Genomic DNA, 19654 nt, shown 5'->3' on the forward strand with positions numbered 1-19654 from the left:
AAAGCTTCAGTTCAGGGATGTAATTTCCCCTCTGCTTGCCGCTCTTAGAAGCTCTTTGGATAATACTTTTGGGCCTAGGACAGTCTGGGTGACCTTGGAGAGCAGGCCCGGAGAGGCTTTGTTATGTCTACTTAGCACAAGAGAGCAGAAATTAGCAAGCTACAAGAAATTTCAGAGTTACACTCTAAGCAGTACAGAATCAGGAAAATATAAAAGCTAAAACCTAGGCATCATCCTGACATGCCAAAATATCCAAAGCACACAAGATGAAGAGAGGTTTTGGTTAGTATAACTAAGGGAAGACCATAAGGGGTTCAGATTATGTCTTATAGGTCTCTAATAAAAGTGTTAAATTAAATACTTAATTAATTTTCAAAATATTCCAGAAAGTACAATTGCTTCTACAACACTGCAGTGAAAGACATTTGTGGGCAGAATTCCATTTAAACATGTTCCAGCTGTACTCCCAAGGTGTCTACTGTCTATTTTTGTGATATTCCTAGAAGGAAATCCACAGAAACCCTAAGTTTGACGTCCCAGGTGGAAAACAGCACAAAGCCTTTCCTGGAGGTCCAGTGATCTACTCAGGCCAGAAAGGGGTCATTTACACTTCCCATATCTAAGTACTGCAGCAAACCACGTGTTTGCATCGTGTAACACAAGAATGAGCATTATTCCAAACCCATCAGCTTCCAAATATTTCTTTATTGTTTTCACAGCTCAAAAACGGAGTTTTTCACAAGAAAGGATGATTCAAGGAGCCCTTGTCTTTGTTTGCTTTCAGTTCCCCTTTCCAAAAACCCAAACAACTTCCTGAGGACTCAGCCAGCTCTCCCCTCTCTAGCTGCTACTGGATTTTCCTGCAGCAGTTCTTCCTCCTTCTTCTTGTGAAGCTTTAGGAGATACTCATCAGGCTCAATTCCTGCCTCCTGTAACTCTGCCATGGCTTTCTCCAGCTGGCGCAGTGTCCGGGCGCCCTGCACTTTGCGGGCAGTGATGTACAACGTGAATTCCTTGAAGCCCATCAGTTTGCAGGTATCCACCTCACAGATATTTTTAACATCTTTGGTCTTGTCCACCTGGGGGAAGAAAACTAAACCTGACATTTTTTCCAGATCTTCAATACTGACTTGGAAGTCAGTCAGCTGGTGTTTGAAGCCTATGGGATCATTTGGTACCACGAAAGCGCCCAGGACCAGAGGCTCTGAGGATATTCTGCTCCGTCTGGCGAGGATCACCTTGTACAGGTGGGATGGTACAGCCACGTCATCCTTTCCAATCACCTGCCAAAAGGAAAGGACTGTTACAGGTACAGATCACAGAATCATAGAGTTGTGTTGGTTGGAAAAGACCTTTAAAATTATCAAGTGCAATCATTAACCCAGCGCTGCCAAGTCCACCACTAAACCATGTCCCTAAGCACCACATCTTCATGTTCCCTCTCTCTGGAGTCCCTCTACTTTTTATAACTACAATAATTTATATTATAACATATATAAAACTTCCTGACCTGACAGTTCCAAATCAGGGAGGTTTTAATAAACACTTCAAATCAAGTCTAAGTTATCGTCTGTCACTCATTTTTTCTCTATTACCCACACACAGGAAGCATTTAAAAGCTACATTACCTAAACAAGCATTTTTTGAGAGGACCTGAATACAAAGCACATATAGTAACTGACTATCCTCCTGAAAGAGAGGCCTATCCAAAGAAAATGCACCTATTTCTTCCATAAATTCCATATGATCCAACTTAAGTGCTCGTACATGTTGGGTTTCCTCCTCTGTCCCTCAGACCAGGACCCAGGGATTTAATGGATCCCCAAGAGTGGAGGATCAGGACTGTTAAAATCTCACACTCACATGTACACAGCGGACACCCCACCCTGTGCCAGGGATAACTCCAAGGGAATACACCTATTGATGGCAAATGTAATCTCCAGGACTCAGAAAGTTATCCATGCACTGAATTAGGCTTTTTTTTTTTTTTTCTTCACTATTCCTGAACTGAATCTGTCATCTTAAGAGAGTACAACAGGCTCACATGTGGAAAACCTGAGTTTTGCATAACCCTTCTCTAAGTACCTTCTCGTATCTGTGCTTTTATTCTAATTGCAACAGAAGAAGAAGACATAGATCCCTTACAAAAACCACAAAGGCATTTTATTCTATATATAAAATCCAGTAATTTGGTGCTGTTTCCAGGACTTCCAATACCTGCAAAAGCAAAGACTGCTTGTTTTGATTTTTTGACAGCTCTTTTTAGATACAGTTAAAATACCCTTTCAGGCAAAGCAGGTATTTATCACATCCACTGAAAGTATTTTACAAACTAGTTCAGCGTTATCAGCTCAGACATGCCTTGTCCACTCATATATTCAGTACAACTCTATCACATAACAAACACTTCCTATGTACACCTTTTTCTGAGTATTCAGCCCTTCCTCAAACGAAAATGTGTTTTTAAAATTAAATTTTGCCTGTGGCTACTGAACCAAGGTTCAAGTTAGTAATTCCAACAGTTAATTAAATTTTAGTTACAAATTCTTTCAGTGCTTCAAGTGTGTCCTGTACCTCTGTTGCCAGTTTTTTAAGTGACTGGTCTTTAAGTCTGGTTAGAACAAAACCAGAGAAAGTACCTGCAGGAGAAAACTCTCATAAATTTTTTTCATGTTTTGTGCAGTAACACAGGGGAAACATTACTCCTGTTTCTGGAAAACACGTGCTCTTAGATTTCTTTGCTGTGTTCTGAAATACTTCTCTCCCTGGCCCTAAACTAGGCTATTTAATAGTTTTCCTGTAGTTTAAGCTTTTTTGTTTGTGGGGTTTTTTTGGGGGTGCAGTCGGGTTTTGTGTGTTTTTTGGTGGGTTGGTTTGTTTGTTTTCGTTGAGGTTTTTTTGTTGTTTGGGTTGGGTTTTGGGGTTTTTTTTTGGTTCTCAGTTTCTTGTTTATTTGGGTTTTTTCTTAATTATCATGGTTATACCAACCTTCTCCCAAGTAATACTCTGCCTAGACATCAGTCACTGAAACTGATTAAGGAATAAATGCCTTATGCCAAATGTCCTCTTCCTTTCAATGATGACAAACGTGTTGATAGGGAAATTAGAGCTCCTGAGTGTTAAAGCACTTTGCATTTAGCATTCCGTGTAGGTGAAATCAGAGCTACAGCTCCCCAGGACCATAAATAATCAAAACCAACTGATGCACAGGTAATGCTAAAATGTACTAAAACCAACGCAGCAACACTCTGTTCTATCTGGTGAGTTAACACTGAATTACAAAATGAATGGTGCTGGGAGTTTTAACCTATTTAAGATCAGTGGCACTTGAGCTGGGGAGTAAATACTGGGGCAAAATACTGGGGGTGAGAGGGAGGGAGCCAGGAAAATCCCTGAAGGGGAGAGTAAGGAGTTCATATTTCCATATTCACCCAAGGGCACCCAGTGATGACACTGCCAAAGGCAGGAGGCTGGGGCTCCTTTTCTCCCCTGGAGCAGGGAGCTGGCAGAGCCTGCACTGCAATCCCACCTCCAGCATGTTCCTAGGGCAGGGAGGAACGGGAGGAGAGGACAAAGAGGCTGTAGCCTCCTGAGACAAGGCAGAAGTGAGGCTAAACCCAGTCCTCAGCTTCTCCCTGGGCCAGCAATCTCCTGACCTGCAGCATTCCCATGCCTGTACGGCCTTTTCCAGGCCTCTTTGCACACTTTTCCTACTACAAATCCATGGATATGTACTAGGTCCTCCTTAGCTCGGCTCCCTCCTTCTCCACACCTCCCACACACATCCACATCCCGGCATCCTCGCTCTGGTGCATAGAAGACCAGGGGAAGGGCGATCACACAGATGGAGCTGTACAAGGATCTCCAATTAGGGGGTTCATGGAATATGTAAAACAAACAGGTAAATGTGTGTGGAGTGAGCTGAGGGAACTTGGGATTGAGGCTGAGGGCTGAGTGGGTGGATAGGGAGGCTGGGGAATGAATAGAGCTGCACACAGAACAGTTAGGTATGAGATGGAAATGCTGAATGCCTGAAGTGGGTGTTAAGGGAAAACAGACCCTGTGCTTGTGTAATATTATGCAAATATATATATTCTATGCAAAATAATGCACATTTATGCAGAGTATGGACACCTAGGAAGAGAGAGAAGAAAGAGAAAGGACTAGTTCTAAATGAAGGAGGGGCTTTTGAGAAATGTAGATCTAAATTCAACTCCATACATGCAATGGCCAGATATGTAATTTATACACCATTTCAGTTCCATGTAAACTCTCTTCTGAGAATTTAAATAAAATTTAAGCAGTGCACAGGCTTCATACCAATTCTCTGACCAGCAGCAAACTACTACTGCAATGACTTTACTGAGTGCTAATACTATTAAAGTGGTTAAAACCATCTTCAGCTGCCAAACTGCCAGAGTCCACAGGTGTCTCTTCCTTACTCAAAACAGGGCATCAAAGTTCTATCCCCAGCTAAGTCTGCTGGAGGTGAACACCATCAAAGGGCAGTGCCTGATTTCTCTGACAGAGCAAATATGCATGACTAAGAATAAATGTCTTTTTCTGTAGTTTAACACTTATGTGAACCATGCACAGGATGCATCACCAGTAATTTCTGCAGTGTGACCCAATGATTTCTGTTAAAAAAGGAAATGCAGCTCTGGAGCACAGCAAATTATTTCCATCATTACTCCCTGTAATATCCCACAATTTGCTTTTTTATGGGAGTAAATAGAGAAGCTGCAAATCGAGAAGATAAATGTTTCCATAGAGCTGCCCCTCCACCAGCTCAACTAGCAGGGAAAGAAGTAAAGCGTGACCCTGCAAAAGTGAAGTTTGGAACAGAAGCAAGAGGCAGGAAAAGCAAACTCCACAATTCCATTTCCTATTGCCACCTAGAGGATTTTCCTCCTGAACTTCAGCAGCCTCAATCACTATTCAGATCTGCACCATCCCATTTATCTCAGAGCTTTGCCCGGCAGAGGCAGAGAGCATATGCTCCCACTGTAACAGGATGGAAAATGGTTCCAGATTATCCATGCACAGATGTTGACTTTGATTTGTGCCTGTCTATCCACAGGCAGCAGATGATCTTTCAGAAATCAAGGCCTGAAACAGCTCTCTGTCCCAGCTGGAGAAGAGCAGCAGTTTTTAAGGGTATCTGTGATTCTAACAGGAATTTTGTGCTCCAACACAAGCAAGAAAATACAGCAGTGGCCTGTTGAAATCACTGCTGTCCCATATGCTTTCACACTATGTTGGTAACAGCCCAAAAGGCAAATTTTTGTGCAGCCCTTTGAAAATTCCCATTTTGCTATTGCTATAAAATTTTGCTTAATCTTTCAAATTTTCAACACCCTCACAACATGAAAAAAAAAATGGCACTCAAGCTAAAAGCCTTCTTTTTATAGCATTAAATATATTTCTTTCCCATCATCATTTGGGAAACCAATGTGAAATTTCAGACACTTTGCTGTCTGTATCAGTTCAACGTAAATATGTGCATTGCCCTAACTTTCTGCAGCTCCTTATTCCTTTCATTTTTGTTTTTTTTCTTTAACTGAACTGGTATCTCCTAACAATGTAACATTATCATAATACCATTTTCAGAGTAGTGCTTACTATTTTTCCATCATTACTGGCATTGTTACTGACATTCCACAAGTGTGTGTGAATTTGTTACTCTTCTCAAAGCCCAATTAAACATGGGCAGCTGTCAGGAGGGCAGGTCATTAAAATGTGTGCAATTCCTGACATTTAGAGATGTTTACACATCGCTAAAACAACACACATGTTGGTAAGCAGTTATAATACAAACCTAAAGAGCTCACAAGGACAGATAAGAGCAGAAGTAATATTTCTTAAAATAGAGAGAATTCAGTGAGCTTCGATAAATTCATAGCCAAGTCACTGGATGAGGATTTGTTTTAAGCTTGGTTTTCCTCCCAATTTTGGCCAAATCCTGTTCTTGACTGCAGTTTTTAAAAATAGAGGAAGCAAATTTGATAATATCTGTGGAGTCCTTCAGTATCACAATAAATAATGAAGATATTTGCTAATCGCATCCAGGGTAAGTTTAAGCATCTGGCATTAACTAATGCCACCTTTATGGTGGCAATCAGATAAATACAAGGCAGTCCCTAAAAATGTCACTTTGGAGTTTATGAGATAGAAAAGTCCATTCCTACATGAACAAGTGAGAAGAAATATATGAAGTATAATGGAAGAACAGTTGAGATTATATGGGAAGAAAACAGAGTGTTACTATTACTGGAAATTTAAAATACAAACCAATGTTATCAAATTTTCATTTTACACTGGACTTGTTACAGCTTCCCACTCTGCAAAAAAATTTTCTTCCTCTGCAAGGGTATGGATCATTTTTAAAAGAAAGGGCTTGTGAATCCAAAAGTGGTATTTTGCCACCTAGTGACTAGAAACCGAAAATCAACCGTGCACAGAATTAGCAGAAGGAATTAATGAGCCCTTCATCAGCGAGAGCCAGCTCTGGATTGCCAATTATCCATGATTCTCTCAGAACCTGGCAAACAGAAATCACACTCAATCATGCCTTAACCACCAGCACACACTGAAGACACACACTGACACACACGTACACACACTCTATGTCCTTGCATCAGACGGTACCACTATCAAATACTTTAAAATGTCAGCTCCAGAAACTCCCTGGGCATTCCAGTAGCTGTTTCTTCACTCTCTGTGAAGTTCTAACCTCAGTTTAGAAGTGAGCCAGAACTGCAAACAGAACTGTCTGAAAAGAAGCATACACAGCTCCCTGTGACAGACCTTCCCCCTGCAACCAGCAGAAGCAAAATTAACACTTCCATCACATTCTTGGTGGACAGAACTCAATGAATCATTCCTGTCCCCCAAGCAAGATCAGGTCCATCAGATCTTTCACTGTAGATATAACATAATTCCTGCTGATGTGATCCCACGTTTGACAACCCAGAGCTTTATTATAATTTGATACTGAATTCTGTATAGAAACAGACTTTCTGGCAGTACAAAACATTCCATTTACTATCAGTGTAACTTTATTTACTCAATCATTGTGACAGCATTAACTGCCTTCACTCAAGTTCCTTCTGGGTTTGTTAGGCAGCACTGATTCTGCTGAGAGTGTTTTCCCCCAATATTTGAGAGAGCTCTGTCAGATGGCACTGAGAAGAACTGAGGGGTGTGAAGGCAGGCCTAGCAACACACAAACCAGAAAACACTACAGATAAAAATCATAGTAACAATCTGCACAGCCAAGCACTCCAAAATGCAAATGTATGTACTTCAGGAAAATTTAATTTGTTATGGCTCATCTGATTGCTATTGCCAAATCATTTGGCAATCCTAAAAAGGAAAGGAAAAAAAAATAAATAAGACATGTAAAAAAAAAAAAAAAAAAAGCTGTTCCTGAGTACAGAGTTATGGCATTAAAACACAGACACCCCAACTCCTTTTTATTTTTATTTAATAAAGAGGGTGGGTATACACCTTATGTATGCAATAAACTGTATTTACATGACAACAGACTACTACTTCCACAGAACCCACTTAGTTTACTTAAAAATGAATCCACCACAGAGCTTAATACCCCTTTTCCTGTAACAGCACAACCTTCAGGATGGGTACAGTGCTAAATAAAAGCAATTCCAATTAATCTACCCTGCACCTTCAGTGTGTCTTCTCCTCCCATCTTAACCCAGTGTCTATTCCGTTCATTTGTACCTCACATCTAAATATAGGGCTGACAGAGCTCTGGTGGTTTACACCAGCTGATCTAAGACAGAGCCCTTTGCACAAAGTTTATGGGACATCTGTAATGGACCTACATCCAGCAGTTACCTCTGTAGCCTTAGGACCACTTGGAGCAACCAACAAACAAGTAACAGCTCCCAGGTTTATTTCCTCCTTTAACAAGGATTCCTCCCCCCATAGTATCTTAGCAGAAGACAACCTCTACTAGTTCTGAAAGTTAACTGGGCAAAACCATAAAGTACCTTCTTGTACTTGAGAAGTGCAATTTGTTTCCCAGTTATTTGCCACAGACATAGATGACAACTGTATCTTCTGGGATGTCTATTGTGCCTCTCTGGCCCTGCCTGGTCATGCAATGTAGAAAATTAAACAGCAAACACAATTCCAGTATGAACCTCATGTATCAGTTAAAAAGTACATTCAAATGTCTTTTTCAAACAACAAACACAGTATTATCTAAACTGTATTTTCATTTGCCAGCCACAGCTGATTCTTCTTAAATTAGCATTCACTATGATGGCATTGGGAATGGGGAGGGTGGAACACAGCATGATGCAGTTAATTATTGCAAAATTTGTATTTTAAACTCCAAATCTGCTGACAGAGGAAAATCACTGAAGTGACAGTCACTGGACAGCAGTAATGTATAAGACAAGACACTGTCATTTTGATCTGATCCGGACAAAGACGAAAAACCTGCATCTGCCTCTCCAGTGACACAGAACAGATTTTTCCTGTTGGCATTCTATTCTACATATATTCTCAAAATATGTTTTTCGGATACCAAGCACGGTCATCAGTCTCCTCTTTGCAATAAAAATCGCTGCTGGAGACAGATGAAATGACAGAATATATCTGAGGATACCAGTTCAGCCAATAGATAGAACAATGCTGGCATCTAAGGAGTTCAAGGTTAACTCCCTTTCTGGAATTAAAGAGCAAATGGTACCAGAGTCCAAGCAGAAACTGGGAACAAAGCCATGACCAATGCTCTGTTTTTCCTCTATAGTGATCTAAAAATAACCTTTTTGGATGTCTGATGAGAAAAACACCAGCATGTAAACCCATGGATACATATTTCATCACTCCTTTAGCCAAAAATAAGGAAACTAAGATTGAAGAGAGGATCTGAAACAAATCAATGCAGATACATTCACTGTAGCACTTCTGTGTTTTCTTTTTTTCCTTTTCACAGTTCTAGTCTGAGAACAAAAACATCAGAGAGGAGCTGAGCCTTAACAGTGGCACTGGCAGATTACGGGTTGTGAGTTTCAGCGCTCTTGTGTGTACTGCAGCACTTCTCCTTGAACAGCACAGACAAAGGAAAGGACATCTCCTCACATCAGCTTCTCATGCCCAAACAATGAAGACTAAAACCCCTTTCAGTCTGAAGTCATTTGTGGGAACTTAGCAGAGTTCACTCTGAAAGACAGCTAAGAGATACCTTCCCTTCACAAGCCTTAGTGTTCTTCATGAGGGGCAGAATCCCAGGCTACCAAAATCAATGGCAATGACTGCAATTATATCCAAGGTGTCTGTTTGAAAAGAACTTCTCTCCGGTGCTTTGACAGGTTGCATTCCCTCCACTAAGTGTATGTGTTGATAAAAGAAAGAAAAAAACCAAACAAAAAAACCCAACACACCACTCTACTCTGAAGTCCCACTCCTCAAAGTACAACAGCAATGCAAAGCACAAAAACTTAAGCCATGAAGATATTTCAAAACTTAAAAAAAGCCAACATTCTCAGCCTGTATTTATTTAGAGGACCCAAATAAAAAAATTTAATATTTTAAAGAAACAAACAAACAAAAACCCCACAAAATCATTATTTTACTTTTCCCACCTGGAGACAGCATTATCTGTACTTAAATAAGAATCAATTTACATAATGAATGACACTGTGGGAAGCTGAGTAAAATGATTTATGAATGTGAACAAGTGGTGACACACAAACTTCCCTTCAGTTCATTGTGAGACCAAAACTGGTAACACATTCCTAAAAGACCTATGTTGTCATCAAACCCAAAGACGATGAAGACAAAAGACAAGAACTGAACAAGATGACAATCACAGCAGCATGAGCATTTTGTCCCACTATTATTTCACCACTGTATTCAGGCATCAAGTTATTTTGAATAAAGCCAGTAAGATGCAGTGTCTGCTCTGATTTTTACCTGTGGAATACTAAAATTTACATTTCAAAACCAAGACTGAGAATGACAATCATTTTTCAGGAAATGCAATCTTCCTCTTCTAAGTAAACACTTTCTCTAGAGAAAAACGAGAAGAAGGTGAGCAAGATTAAAGTGAAACTGTTGGTGGATGCAGTTGATAGATGATTCAACTTCTTCCTGGAAATGATTTCCACTTATAAAATGTTCAAGTCAGCTCAGAATTTTTAATTCTTTGCTATCTTAGACGAATATATATTTTTAAGGATGAAAAATAAATGCAATATCCTGACAGCTACCAGGAAGCAAATCCCAGCAAGCTGTGTGCAAGCCTGGAGAACTCTGTACCATTCTGAGTGACAGTAAGCCAAATGCTCAGTTGAAGATTGTTGAAAGGGAACATCTCCCTCCTGCTCCCAGCTATGTGCTTTTGGACATCTCATGCTGTCACCAGGAAGCACTGGACTACTCTGTGTGCTGCCCCTACAGCAGTACAAAACAAGCCCAGTAAACCCAGTATGGATGGTTTTCCATTGCATTGCGTAATTAAGCATTTTGTGGAAGGATCTGACAGTCACCAGTGCAGGCAGACAAGAGCAAGGCAGAGAAAGGCCTGGGAAGTAGAAGGGGCAATGGTGAAGTGAGCACCTTTGGGTGGCACAGGATGACTGCCAATCTAAAGCTGGCTTTGCTGCTACTAACTTACCATCTGGCACTGGTCATATCCCTTAACCATGGCTTATTCATCCACTTGAAAATGAGCACAGTCTGCACTTCCCTCACAAAGATGTGGTGAGAGATGAAGGTTGGAACTGCCACTAAACAGGAAGAAGGTAACACTACTGCACTTCCATGTACATAACTTCCCCCAAAAATACCAAACCCAAATCCAAAGCTGTGATTTTGTGACAGTCAAGGTTTGACATGTGTAGCTGGGGACATAAGGGACAGTTTTTGAAGAAGTAAAAAGGTAAAAGCAAACAGGAAAAATCACATTCTATCATGACTGAGTTCCAAGTTCAATCAAGTGGAATTCAGCTGTGTGTTTATAAAGGAAATAGTGCCTAACTCTTACTCCTAAACAAGCCAGTGTTGAAAGCTGAACACCTCTCTCTTTTGTGTCTCTCATCCCTCTGAAATAAGGGATTGTGCTGGCAAGCTCATTCATTGCTCCTCAGAGAACTCGTTGGAAGCTGAATCACTCACGAGCCGAAGCCACAGTTGAACCAACTATTCATTTTCAAGGAAAAGGGGTTTTTCAAGAGGTGCAAAATGCAGCATTTATTATTTTCATTATACCAGCTTTCATCTGCAACTGAAAATAGCAATGATATCTCACTGTAGTGGGGGCAGAAGGTAACACTCCCTTGAATAACTTACTATGCTCAAACATTACAGATGTCTAAACACAAGCCTACAAGGAGTAAGTCTGGGTAAGCAATAATAAATTCACCTCTCAACTTGATAGCCTGTCCCATCTGTCTGTCAGTTTCTACAGACTGTGCATGATCAATCCTAAAACTTCAGAGTATTTTAAGCAGGTAATAAAAACAGGGGGCTAAAAGAAGGGGAGTATCAGTACCATTGACCCGTGATTACACTGCACTTGAGTGAAGTCTTCCAAGTGACTCTGGCATGCTCAGAATCTCAGTTGCAAGGCTTCATCCAAGTGATGCCTACGGGGTAGCAGCAAACAACTGTTGGCGAAATTAATGTAGCACAGCACTCCAATACCCTGCAGAGTTCTGAGAGACCCATACTACCTTTGTATTGCACTGTCTCTAAAGCACATGAAGAAACTGACTGACTAGATGCCTGTGCATTAGCAAACCCCACTGACTCTCTGCTTAGATAAACGGTTCTGCAGACCGTGGACATGAAATAGGATGATTTTAAAATAATTTGTTTATTTACAGAGATCTTTCTCATGTCTAGGCAAGACATAACATTTCTGCTCATCTTGTCCCAACAAATATTGCACATTTTATACATTTTGCCTGTACTAGGATGCCCAACTTTTGTTTTATCAAGTTATTATATAAATTTTAAATAAATAATTACTACTGCACTATTATCCCAGCAACATATATACATACCTGATAAGTAACACTCTTCTTTCCATCACCATTTGTTTGAGGCAAGGTAAGAGGTCCAGAAACTACCCAAACATCTTCAAATCTCTCAGTCAATTCCCGACAATACATTTCCATTCTGGAACATATTTGTCAGATAGGGAAAAGTCAGCTGGGAAGATTTAATCTTTTGAGACATAGTGAGAAGGAAAGGGTCAACCACTGACAGGGAGCATTTTTCCAGACTCATCTGGGTGATTCACAAGCCAAAGAAAGTAAAATGTAGGCCCAAGTCCTACTTCCCATTTGTCCTCTGTAAATAAGGTTCATTTATTTACAGATAGACGTGTTACTGCACACATCTGAAAATAGTTTCTGCAGCCTTACCACATGTCTGAATAGCTGAATTCTCTACTTACTCCCACACTTGACACTAGAAATACACTGTTGATGGTCACTTGGGATTAGTAAAATAGAATTGTTCTAAACAGCAAGTTGAAGCATTTTTACTTTGAAAGGTTTTATCATATTATTGGATTTGTATGTTTCTCCCCAAGGATCAAAGTCCTGCAACACAGTTCTTTCTGTAGCTCAAAGTACTGAGCAAAGTTTCTATGTGTCATTCCCACTAACTCTACCTCTTTTTTTATAGGTATAAAACTGTTCAAAAATAAAGTAGTGACACCAGAAATACTACCATATTTTTGCTTTTTAAACTGCTTCAGTTTACAGCATATAATATTTCTCAAATAAGAAGGTTTCTGGACCCCACCTATTTTACATAAAACAAAAGATTAACAAGGTCAGGTTGGATGGGGCTTTGAGCAATCTGATGTAGGGGAAGGTGGCCCTACCCATGGCAGGAGGTTTGGAACAAGGTGATCTTTAAGGTTCCTTCCAATCAAACCATTCTATAATTCTATGATTACAGCCCATCTTTGATCTAACACTCAACTGTTAACAGAAATCACATGGAGTGAGGACCCATTGCTCCTTTGCAAAGGTAAGAGTTACACTTCACACAAACGGACAAACAGAGTATCAGACAGATTATCCCAGCTAACTTGGCTGCTACTGAAAGGGGGAGGTTTCACCCCCTTCTCTGTCTCATTCCTGTTCCTCACACCTCTCCCTTGGGCGACTTGAGCATTCTTCATCTGTCAACAACCCTGAAAAAACTAGTTTGGTTTTTTTTTTGTGCTGGGCTAGTGAGTTAAATCAGCAAGAATGAGCAACAGAAATGAGAATGAGCAAGAATGAGCCCCTTCTTCATGGGATACACCAAAGCATTGACTACAAGTGAATTCTTTTCCTGCTGTCACCAGCTTTGCTTCCAAGCAGCAACATATGTGAAATATGGTATCCTTAAAAATGTTCATTATTAAAGAAATGACTGACAAAAAAAGTGGCATCGCTGCCTTGCTCATGCATTTAAACTCTGGGAACAGAGTGCTGGGGTTGGGAAAAAGTGGCAGTAACTGCTTAAATTGCAGGGCTCATAGTACCAGAGGAAATTTTCAAACACTCCCCACGATTTCCTGATTAGGCAGAGATCCTGCTTAAGGGAAATGAAGAGCATTTTCCTACCTTGAATCGGTACAAATGCCTAGCTTTGGTGTAAGGAAAATTTATGTTCAAACACTTGAGTTATTAAAATAAGAAAAAAACCCTCTTAAAATGTTATGGCATTTTATTTGTCCATAAAACAGTATAACCTACTGAATGGCTCATCTGATTTTATACACATTCTTGTAAAAAAGGAAAGCAGTGTGCAGACGAATGATGATGCATTTCTGATGGACTTTTATTACCACACTGTATATAATTTTGCTGACCTTCCCTTAAGTGAACCTTGAGAAATCTGTAATTTTCCCCTCCTGTTTCTGAGCCTTCACATTTTGTAAGTCCTATGCAAGAAGCACTGGATGAATGCTACTTTTGCCATGTTCTCTGCTCAAAGGAAGGAAAGAATAAAAATCTTACATGAAGCAAGTTTAAATTTATCAACCACTCCACCTCAAAGGCGATCCAGTCAGCACTCACAAGTGACAGAGTGACTGCCCGACTGCTCCTTGGGAGCCAGGACCTGAAGGAACACCTCAGACCTGCAGTAGTGACAACTCAGTGGGGAGCGCTCAGTTCTCCAATTCAAAGGGACCCAACATCCACACACAGACATGGGAATACTCTCACTGCAAGTGCTTCTTTGAGGAAGATCTAAACCCTCTCCTTACTTCTGCTGAAACTTCCTTAAGGATGTTAAGCCTGGTACTTTTACCCCACATCAGCCAGAAGAAATAATTACATCTAAATAAATGTCCTCGACAATTTGATTGAATAAAAAACTACAGTAGTCATTACACTGTTCTTTCACTGAAAGGACTGAGTTGCCTTTCATTTCAGAGAAAGCTCCTATGACCTCCACAGGTAACCTATAAACTGCTGTAGAATAGCTGGATGTGAAGAAACTTCATAAATAAAGCATTTTTGATTGATGCTACTGCAAAGTATTTTTCACTTTGTTTACTTACAAGTAATTTCTCACCTGTTCCAAAACCCAGCATTATTTTCATAATTCTGAGGCACGATGTTAGACAGATAAAACGTTTCAGCCATAGCTCTCTGCATAGAGAAAGAAAATAATATCATTTCACTGAAACATTTACAAGCTGAGAACACATTTCAGCAGTTTTTGGATCAGAATCCAATTTCTAGTTTAGTTTTAATATTTATTAGCACAGAAAATAAGATAAAAACCTAAGTCAGAACACCTACAAAATTGTTTTGGATTAAGAGGTACATAACTGAGGTGAAATCTTGCAAAGTCATCTACTTTTTTTTTTTTCCCCCTGGCAGAAACAACATGACAATGTCCAATTCTAGAACCACAGGAATTACTATGTCACCCAGTGTCAGTTTGGTAATGTCTTTGAAAGCAACTAGTCATTTTTCATTTTGAATGGGAAGGACACTTTCAAACACGCTTTTCATTTATTTGACTGCTTAATGGCCAACCTTTTCTTTCCTTTCCAAGAAAAAGTTTTATTAAATATACTCATCAATAACGTACAGGCAATGAAATTATTTATGAGACCATTAATGGTCAAATATCCATATATCTGCTTAATTTCATCTTGTAGAAGTGTCATAAACATCTCTGAACAGAAGCTCATATACCTCCAGAGGTGAAGGACCTGATGCTAAAACACTAGGCATATGCAGGGAAATACAGAGGAAAAAAATTCCAAGATCTCAATCCAGAATTTTCACAGGTCCTGCATTTGTCATTATTTTTCACATACTATTTCTGCAAAGTGAAGGGACTGACAGAACACTTTAGGATAATGAGCAAACACTACCTCCACTAATTAGACTGTGAAATTAATTTTTTATTGCCCTGTATTTGAAAGATTGTATCATCTCACTGCATTTCAAGCTAGGTCCAGGAGCTCTGTGCACAGGGAGCTCACCAGCAAAAATTCCCCAGATATCACAAATAAATAACAACAAAGACACTTCCAGTAGAAATAAAACTACTGATTCTTTCATTTACCACATGCCACTGTGCTGTCACTCCACCCCACTGAATCCCATTCTGCCTGGAAGAAATACGAATTCAAACTGCTTCTTAATTAACAAATTGCTGCATTAGGCACATTTCACAAGAGGATCCAATAAATTCAAGGCTGCTTTGTAAGTCAGCCAAGGCATTAAGGCATGCTTCTCTTACAGCTTGAATAAATGGCAGGTGAAGACATTTCACAGACTGAGAGAACCACGGCAAAAGGGTCTAATTTACCTCATACACATTGCAAGAAAGGAAAAAGCCTTTTAAATTATCCAGGCAATCCCCTTGCCAATACAGAACAGTACTTAACAGCATCTTTGCTTTGCCCAATCTAGCCTTAAATATCTCAGCAGCTGTTGGCCAGAATGACATCATTGTCCCTGTCTCCCTTTAACTGAGCTTTGAAGACTTCCAGGGCTTTCCTGGTGAAGGTTATCATCTTCATTTTACACGGAGACAATGTGACATGCAAGAGGCTGAGAAGACTTGCTTAACACCACACTGTTCAAAACATCATCTCTGCCAAACAAGCTGATCTAGGTGTGATTTAATTAAGAGAGGTATGTCATCAGAGCATGCACCTGATTTAGATGCCTGAAGCAGACTGTGAGAGCATCCTACACTGCTCAGTCAGGAATAGACCTTGTAACTCCAAATCCAGCTCCGAGCATCAATAATGACATCATGTTCCACCTCAAAACAAACTGCAAAAGGAATGCTGCACATTACTTCTAAGGGTCTTTTGACCCTTTCCAACTGATAAACACAAACTAAAAGGATAGGAGAAAAAAAATCCTACTGTTGAAAATTTGTTATCTCCTGCTGGTGCCATGTGTCCTCGTGACCATCCACTGCCAAGGTAGTCTTCATTGACAGCACTGAACATCAGAGGGATGTTAGGATCTGGTCTGAATTTACAGTGCTTTCGATCTGCATCACCTGAAGAATAACACACTAAATGGTCATCTTATCACAAAACCATCATAACCAGAATACAAAAAGATCTAATTCTGTCACATCTTGCCAAATGACCCATGCTTACGGACTCAGCACATTAATCTGAATTCTGTGCATCTCATGCTCATTTCTTTCTGCTATGTGTTCTAAATCTTTAAGCCTTACTTACCAAAAAAATATATGGTTTTTTGCATCACAACTTTTCAATCTTCCCCAAACAACACAGGCCTGCTTCAATTCTCAATTCGAGTAGCTACAGACATAAATGAGAGCTGAATGCCTCAAGATGTTTGATTTCAACTTGCAGGTTAGTTGTATCTGACTATTTGGAAAACATTTCATCAATTCAGCCATTAAGGCCCACTTGAAAGTAAGCCTGAAATTACCGTTTTCTTCTCAGAAAGAAGTGGGATCAATGATGCCACTTAGGGGTTGGTCATAATGTTTTCAAGATCATGCTTTTAATTTTGAAAGGTAATTTGAAGACAGTGATTAAGATATATTTAGACGGCTATTGCTTTCATAAAACATTTTACAATTACATGGTTACCTCCATTACTAATAGTCTGCCTTATAAAAACTGAACTAATGCTATAAACTTAATTTACAATGACTGTATACCACTCATATTTCATTCACCACCGACAGCAGAAAATCACTGAGCCTCTGTCTTGCATAAAGAACAGAGGAGTGAGTACGAGGTAAAGCACATCAGGAACTACGACAGAACTGCATCAGAGTAAATAATGGCTGCAGTGAGGAGGTAATGCCCTATCTAGTTTTGAACAACTGCTGATACCCATTGCTCAGTTTTTATCTCACAAATGGACGTTTTCCTCCCATTCCAAGCAAATCTCTACAATCTGTACATCAGAAGCTCTGGCTACCACTGGCATTGACTCCACTGACACAAACTGGACCTCAGAACTAACTCCACTAGCTAAGGAAGGAGCCATTTTTATGCCCTCAAGCAACTTTGCAGGTCCAAATCAAGCAAGGAAAGGTTAATTTTCATTGTTTCATTTTCTCTCTATTTGTGTTATAAAAAGGTAAGTTGAACTTCCCTCCCAGAGATCACTATAGGATTTTTCTCCCCTGCCTGCTCCAGGGTGCACCTTCTGTGAGCAGCAAAGCCCATTCAGGGCATCACAGATACGAGTAAAGTAAATAAATACCTACATACCCAGTGTCTTTTGTTTCGAAATATGTTCAATCACCCATCTAGGCACCCGTTTTGCCTGGTCATAAGACAGTGCATGATTTGTGTAACATCTGGTCTCTGTTCCAGCCTCAGGAAATCCGTATCTTTCCAGAAGAGCCTCTTCTATTGGTTCTAAGGAAAAAAATAAACAGAAAGCCATGCAAAGATGAAATGTGATCATAGGCAAGACAGTAAGAAAAACATCCCAGCGGGTGTAAACCTACTGTGTAGGGAATTACTTGAGGTTACTGCCACAATTAAGACCTAAAAAATATTAAGAGAATTATACTGTTAAACTCTCATCAGCCAAAATAGCTGTGGTTCTCACAGTGCTTTAACATGAGGATCTCAGCTCTAGGACTAACTCACCTACTCTAATGCCTACAGAAAGCAGAAAAAAAATCGATCAGATAATTTTTCTTCTACAGAAGAAAAGCTATCAGATATTTAGGGACAAATCAGGCAAAAAGGAGTTACAGACACAGGAGATCAACACACACATTTCACCCTTTGGAGCCAGAAATCGAACTCCTCACAAACTGAGATTTACAAGCTGGGCACAAGCAAGTCCTGCCCTCACTGGGAACGCTTATACTCTGCTGAATGAATAAAAGCTTCACCGAATTTTCGGGGGTTTTTTTGCAAGCAATAATTTTCTCTCATAGGGGAATATTTACAACCATCTTACTGTCTTGTTCATTCTCCAGCCATCTGTCCAACAGCAACTCATGTTTTTAGAGCCATTCTTCCTCCGCTTTCCAACAATCCCGTACCTTTAAAGCCTTGAGGCTGCGGAGAAAACCATTCACTCCCTCAGGTGCCCCCGAACATCTCCCCCCACACCTGAACCCCACCAGACCCCAGATTCGATAAACGAGCCTCGGCTCATCCAGGGCAGCAACAGCTGAAATTTAGTTGTGGTCTGACCCGAAATGTGTGTTTAAAACTAAATACACATTCCTCTCCTGCCGTGAGCAGGTGCAAAGGGAAGCGCTTTTAAGCACAAGTTACAGCCCAGCATCCCAAATAACCTCCTCCCACCTCAGCCCGGCGCAGGTACTGGGGGAACCTCCCGATCTCCGCACAGTCTTTGGGCAGACCGGGAATGGAGGAAGGAAGGAAGGAAGGAAGGAAGGAAAAGTATCTTCTGAGGGGAAAGAGAGGGTTTAGGGACAGAAGCGGCTGTGGGGAGCGGGGCTGCGGGACGCGGGACCACGCTGAGCCGGCCGCTCCCGCCTCGCCGGGCCGCCGCCCGTGGCCTCCCCACTGCCCGTGACTCTTACCCTCTGCCGGGGCCCGCCCGGGGCCCGGCTCCGGCTGGCTCTGGCTGCGGAGGAGCCGCCACGCAGCCCAGCAGGACGCGGCGGCCCCGGCCGCGGCCCCGCAGACGAAGCCGCCGAGAAAGCGGCGGTGGCGGGGCAAGGCCGCCATGGCGGCGGCGGGAAGGGAAGGGAAGAAGGGAAGGGGCGGGCACGGCCCCGCAGCGCCCCCTCACGGCACAGCCCCGTGGGCGCCATGGCGGCATCGCCTCAGTGCGGGGACGCGGCGTGAGGGGACGCGGCATGAGGGGAATGAGCCCGGCGGGATTTGCCCGATAGCTGTGGAAAAATAAAGACTGAGTCCCCTCACGGGGACTGCAGGGACAGTCCCGGAAGGGGCGGCCAAACTGCCCCCATCCAGCTTGGCCGGGGGCGACCACCCTGGGCTCCAAGCGCAAAGGATTATTGAATTACAAGACCATAGAATGGTTTGGGTCAGAAAGTACCTTTGAAGTCTTTAGCTGCAGAAGAAAAGCTCATCTCCCTTATCAGGAGAGACTGCGGAAGATGGGTCTGTTCAGTCTAGAGAGGACTGAGAGGGGATCTCATTAATACATATAGATATTCCAAAGGTGGGTGCCAAGAGGACAGT

General features: G+C 41.2%; 1 protein-coding gene across 1 annotated transcript; it reads right to left on the reverse strand.

Moving 5' to 3' along the window:
* Positions 1-821: 821 nt before the first annotated feature.
* Positions 822-19208, reverse strand: EXOG (exo/endonuclease G). Its single transcript, XM_032098491.1, has 6 exons — positions 19027-19208; positions 17726-17875; positions 16385-16524; positions 14563-14639; positions 12042-12156; positions 822-1283 (listed from the first exon to the last, which is right to left on the reverse strand). Exons 1-6 carry the CDS (start codon positions 19172-19174, stop codon positions 822-824), a joined length of 1092 nt encoding a protein of 363 aa, XP_031954382.1. The 5' UTR covers positions 19175-19208.
* Between the last annotated feature and the right edge of the window lie 446 nt (positions 19209-19654).

Source organism: Corvus moneduloides, chromosome 1 (genome assembly GCF_009650955.1).
Source record: "Corvus moneduloides isolate bCorMon1 chromosome 1, bCorMon1.pri, whole genome shotgun sequence".
In the NCBI taxonomy this organism is placed as follows: Eukaryota; Metazoa; Chordata; class Aves; order Passeriformes; family Corvidae; genus Corvus; species Corvus moneduloides.